Source organism: Leptonychotes weddellii, chromosome 14, assembly GCF_054177405.1.
Source record: "Leptonychotes weddellii isolate Sample4059 chromosome 14, ASM5417740v2, whole genome shotgun sequence".
Classification (NCBI taxonomy): Eukaryota; Metazoa; Chordata; class Mammalia; order Carnivora; family Phocidae; genus Leptonychotes; species Leptonychotes weddellii.
Genome location: NC_138382.1, coordinates 25,774,175 through 25,780,174, shown reverse-complemented (window position 1 = coordinate 25,780,174; position 6,000 = coordinate 25,774,175). Strand labels below are relative to the sequence as shown.

Sequence of the window (6,000 nt, the reverse complement as noted above, 5' to 3'; positions counted from 1 at the left end):
AAAAAAAAAAAAAAGGTGGTATATACCGTATTATCAGTGCCACCTGACTCCTACATATATTTCTCACTTGGTTTAGATCATACCCCTCTGTTTAATTATCCCCAAATATTTGTTATGCAGGAAAATGTTTTTCACTTATTTAACATAGTTATTAAAGGAAGAAGTAGCAAACTGGAGACCGAAAAGCCAAGACAAAACAAACAACTTTGGCGTGAGGATGTTGAATATTTCTGTTAACATTTTTAAAATGGTGAGATTTCAATTCCTTCTGTATTGTATTACTCAGGGAAGCAAGAGAGGCAGCATTATGTGACAGGCGTAAATAGGCAAGAAGGTTTATTACTTTAAAACTTCAGTTTTCTGTTCTTGACAACAGAACCATTAAGTGGAAGATAAGTGGGTTTATAAGTTTAATCATGAACCTTTAAGCAGAACTTTGTAAAGATCCCTGTTTCTAGCTCCAGGTAGTTTCTAGTAAATAGCTCTCATCATAGCACTCTAGTCTCTGTAACAGTTTATTGCAATATTATTCTAACAATAGAGTATTGAGAATATATTCTACAAGGATAATTGGACATCAAAAATCAGTGATTCTTTCTTTCTTCCCTGTAATATATAAACATCTCTTCCCACTTCCTTCTAGGTATTCCCAGTTCTATTTGGATTTGTTAAAAGAAACTGGATTTCAAGATATATATAGGTAGAATTCAGAAGAAGTTACTAGTTCTCTTTTTTAAATGTGTGCAAAGGACATTTTCCAGGTTGCCCTGTACTGTGCATACAATATGTTTTGTATCTTGACGAAGAGTAAACTTTGGAAAAACACTGTTAGCCTGCAAGTTCACTTTTCAAAAGCTTCATAATTTTGAATAGGTAATATATGGTTCAAAATTGGAAAGTTTTAAAAAGGCATAAATCTCACCCTTCTGTGTTTCTGAACACCCAGTTTCCCCCTGTAAGGCATCCACTACTACCAGTTTCTTGTATATCCTTCCTGAGATTTGCTATGCAAGATTTCATGTACGGTCATACAAATGTGTATGTATACTTTACATACACTCAAATAAACGGTAGAAATGGTAGTATTTAAATAGCCTATCTTGGCAATCTTTTTTTTTTTTAATTTATTTATTTGAGTGAGAGAGTGTACAAGCGGCGGGGGAGGGGGAGAAGGAGAAGTAGACTCCCCGCTTAGCAGGGAGTCCCATGCAGGGCTCCATCCTAGGACCCTGGGACCATGACCTGAGCTGAAGGCCACCGCTTAACGGACGGAGCCACCCAGGCACCCCCTATCTTGGCAGTCTAGCCAGTTTTCAATCTTGAAAATTTCTGCCAAATTGCCCTTCCTTGCCCTTCAGGAGGTTGTCCCAGTTTATATTCCTACCCACAGGAAACGTGAGAGAAAGTGCCTGTTTCCCCACAGACTCACCAACACGATGCCTTACGAAACTCCTTTGATTTTTGCCAGTCTGAAGGCAAAATAGTACCTTGTAGTTTCAGTTTGCATTTTTGTATTTTGAAATTCAGCATCAACATGAGATGAATTTAAAAATATTTTTCCAGTTTATCTTTTGGCTTTCTATGTTTATTTGCCATGAAGACCATTTTAAAAATGTGTATCAATTTAGTAGTTGATTCTGGGCTTTTAGATTTTGTTTCATTTAGAAAGGCCCAGTTGGAGAGTACAGAAATAATTCATTGTTGTTTTTTACATTTAAAGTCTTTGATCTGTCAGGAAATTTTAGAATAAGGTTAGGAGGTATGCAGGCTTACTTTTTTTTTTTTTTTTTAAGATTTTATTTATTTATTTGACAGAGACACAGCAAGAGAGGGAACACAAGCAGGGGGGGTGGGAGAGGGAGAAGCAGGCTTCCCGCGGAGTGGGGAGCCCGATGTGGGGCTCCATCCCAGGAACCTGGGATCATGACCTGAGCCCAAGGCAGACACCTAACGACTGAGCCACCCAGGCGCCCCTTACTTTTGATGCAAAGATGTATATACTGTGATATAATGCGTATGTTGTATTGAGACTCTAATTTGGGGGAAAGAGTTGTACTGTATTGCCTTTCTTTGTAAGGGAGAGTCATTACAAATTTTTTCATGCATAAAGCAATACTTTTCTGTAAGAAATTTGGAAAAATAACAGGGGGAAACTAAAATCAGCCATGGCCCCGGCACCAATATATATAACAAAATCGGGACCATACTCACACTGTATCTTAATTTTTTTTCACTTGAGACTAACACAGTAGCATAGATTTAGAAAATACCTTAAATGGATGCTTAGTATTGTGTCCGAATTTTTTCAACATCCCAGTGTTTTCTTGAGGCGCAATCTAAGGCCTTTAAAGGACCGCATGGCCTCAGTTTTTAGGCTTTCCTTTAAATCCTGAACAGTTTTGGAGAGCCCATTTTAGATGAGACGCCAGCACTCGCGCGAGCCCGGCACCCAGCGGGTCTGGACCCGACCCGACCGAGGAGTGGACGAAGTCCCGGCCCAGGACCCTGCCTCCCCCGCCCCGCCTGTGACGCTCCGGCCGCAGTGCCCCCTACCGGCGGCGGCGAGGGCAGCTGAGCGCGGCTGTGGGAGGACCCCCCGCGTCGCTTGGCAGGTTCCCCACCGAGCCCTTCTCTTCTGAGAAGTCCTTTTAATGGCTTTTGGAGCCACTTGCTTTTACGAGGCTGGCGTCCGCCTCTCCCGCGCTTTGCTGCAGGCCCCGACTTCAAATGCAAAATTGCTGCCGGGCAAGGCCTGGCGCTGCAGACGACTGGCTGCAGACTACCGCCCGGCGGCCCCGAGGCGGGCCGAGGCTCAGCCCGGGCGGCTGGGACTGGTTTCTGCGCCCCACTCCCTCGCCGCTCCGTTTGGGGACGTTTGAGAAGTTTTGAAATTCCGGGGTTGGCTGGCCCGCGTCTGCTGTGTGGTGGGTCGCCGAGGGGCGTCGCTGTGCCCTGCGCTTGGGCGCGGCCCTTTAAACTTTCTGTTTTTTTAAACTTTGGGGGTGTGGTCGTGGCGCCTCCTCTCTCAGCGGCTGGTTGTTCCCTGGCCACCCAGTCCTTCCCTCCGCCCCGCCTTCCAGATGCTTTGGAGTCATGAGCCGGGAGGGCGCAGGGACCCCTCTGGTGGCGGAGGTGATCAAAGGTGAGTGCGGTGGCGCGGAGCTTGTCTGTCCCGGGAGCCGCTGTGACAACCGTATTTAGGGGGTGTCAGGCCGTGCCGGGGGAGGCAAGGAGGTGCCTATTGCCGGCCAAGAGCCGCCCTTCAACTTCGGGGCCGGGCCGATGCTGTCTCAAAGGCGTGGGTGACCTCCCGGGACTCCTCGTCCCCAGACGTGGTCTTGCTTTGGGGCGAATCCGCACAGACGTGTGCAGTTGGGAACTTGGTGTCCTTACACCCCTGGCTGGCAGAGGAGTTGCCCCTCCTCACCCATGGGAGCAAAATCCAGGTCACTCTGTGCACAGGGATCAAGGATCATTTGTGGTTGGAAAGATAAAAGCTCCGTCATCTGAGAGTTTGTGGTTGTAAGACATTTCAGTTGAGGAGTTTGCAAGGAAATAATTACAGCGATTGTGTGAGTTGAATTGCAGACAAAAATTGTTTAAATTACCATTTGGGGAAAGGGTGCCAGCTGGCGTTCTTTGTTTTTTACTATTTTGAAGGCTGTACTTGATTTTGCCACAATCTGAGTGTAAGTAAGTATTCTATTAGCACTACTTACTACTTCTAGTAGGTATTGCAAGTGACTGCTTCCCCGTGGATTTTTAGGCAACTTTTTTGGGGGTGAGGCAGGGGAGGAGGGGTGGAGCCTCTGAGCAATACTGCTCCTTACCATTCTTGCTAAACTTCACAGCAGCCTAACTGCATTTATGCAACACAAGTTCATCTCACACTCATCTTGGAGAAACCTCTCATTGCTGCTGTTGTAATGGTAATTTGTCTAATTACAAAAGTAATGATCCCTAAGAACAGTCGAATAAACACATGGTTTGTTTTGTTGTGTGTTCTATAGCATTAAACGTTAATTTTGCAGCGATTTTGATAGCGTTCTTTAGCTTCTATTTAAAAAAATACAGTTTCCTATTCAAATGACTTTTAGGATGACTTGAAAACCTAGCAAAACATAGCGCAAGTAATCTGCTTAGCTATCAAATGCATGCTGCTGTTTGCTAAAATTTCTTAGCCCAGGGGAACCAAAGTTTTGTAATTAGAGGTTCCTCTAGAAATCTAGCCATATTGCTATATGAAAAATTACTTACGGCTATTGAAATTCATGGTTTAAGACAATTTCTCCTTTAAAAATGTTGCTTATTTATTGTTACCTACCAAAATAGCAGAACACTTTGAATTACCCATTGGCACTCTTACCATGCATGGAAAAAATAAAAATTTGACTTCATCTGAAAAGAGTTGCATCATGATATGTGAAACGTTTTTTAATAACCTGAAGGAAGGAACATTGCAATTTTTCCATTTCAGATCGCCTTTGTTTTGCCATTCTCTACAGCAGACCAAAGAGTTCATCAAATGTACATTATTTCAGCATAGATAATGAACTTGAATATGAGAAGTAAGTACTGCTTTTTAAATGATTGTTAGTAACTTTTTTATTTTGAAGAATCTAAAGGTATGTTTATAAATAGAATAGCCTTGGAAAATTACAAATCTGTTGATTGATAATTGCAGAATGTTTTTTTCTTGTAGTATAACCCTGGTAATAAGGTAGATCCTTAGGGAAAATATCAAAATGAAGGAACCTTCCTAAATATAACAATTTATATTTGAAATTCTAGCAGCTTAAAGTACAATGAGATATAAACTAGTATACTAATAAGTAAAATGTGGAAAAACAGCTTTTTTATTCAGATGTTATTGAGGCTAGATTTAAGCATTGTAGCATTTGTCATATTTTTTAATAGGCATTCCTTACCAGAATGCCACTAGTTTACCACTAGTACGGCAGTATCATTGAGCTGTATGACCGATAACAATTTGGTGTATGCTTTCTTGTCTTAGATGGATCTTGTAGTTCCAAAAAGGCATTTATATTTAGAGGATCTAGAATGTATATGTATGTTTTTGTTTTTCATTTTTAAAGCTTCTACGCAGATTTCGGACCACTCAATCTGGCAATGGTTTACAGATATTGTTGCAAGATAAATAAGAAATTAAAGGTAAAATCTTTTTTACTTAAGATTTGACTTAGGTAATCATTGTTAGCCTGATTCTGGGGAGGGAAAAGAAAGGAAAACATACCTCTGTTTTTTATTTTTTTAAAAAAAAGGTCTTATTTCTCACTGCAGTGGTGTTTGGGACATACATGTGATTTTTGTTTCATATAGTCATACTGTATATATGTTTGTTTTCCAGAGTTTTGACTGAATGGTTTAAGATTGATTGGGTCATTTGGTTCTGGTTTGGATTGGTGATGCTCAGATACTTGAAAAGCCAAAGTAGAAATTGGTTAATAACCTGAAACCTCTTGCTGTCTGATCTAATGGAACTGAAACCTAACAAGAGGAACTTTCCTTGTTTTGGTCATTGTTCTTTCTGCCTTTACTTTGACAGAGTGCTAGCAAAGTAATAAAAAATACTGGCTCATCTTACTTCCATTCTATCTTTAATCTCCCATGATATTGTACTACCTGTGACTCTTCACCCCCACCTTTATACATACCATTAAGGAGCAGGGAAAGCAAGAGCAAACAGCGTATCTTTAAGACTGTATGTGAGAGTTGCAAAATTGTACTTCTGTTACTTTGAACTCAGACCCCATTCCTTTATTTAAAAAACTTCTAAGTTATGGTCACATCAATAAAAAGTGTTTATGTACTGCTAGCAATTCCAAATTAGTCACTGTAAATTCTCAAGTAGAAAATACTGGATTTAAGGGTAGGTAGTTCTTAAAAAACAACTTTATCCAATTGATAACTTACCATACTAATACACAGAAGAAATAAAATTTATTTTCAATTAAATTTTAAATTGTATTACAAATTTAT

General features: G+C 40.9%; 1 protein-coding gene across 13 annotated transcripts in view; it reads left to right on the top strand.

The window, feature by feature from the left end:
* CDC14B (cell division cycle 14B) overlaps positions 1-6,000 on the top strand; it is a 105,389-nt gene that overhangs the window by 48,195 nt on the left and 51,194 nt on the right. For 10 of the 13 annotated variants that reach the window (XR_014139977.1, XM_081802949.1, XM_081802948.1 and 7 more), the window contains exons 2-3: positions 4,478-4,568; positions 5,097-5,172. Coding sequence is in view for 12 of the 13 variants with exons in the window: in XM_081802949.1 (XP_081659075.1) it covers positions 4,478-4,568; positions 5,097-5,172 (167 nt within the window). In the remaining variant the exon portion in view is untranslated. Of the gene's footprint in view, positions 1-2,587; positions 3,143-4,477; positions 4,569-5,096; positions 5,173-6,000 lie in introns of those variants that run through there. The other 3 variants (XM_081802952.1, XM_006738817.3, XM_031034012.2) reach the window with 3 other exon arrangements.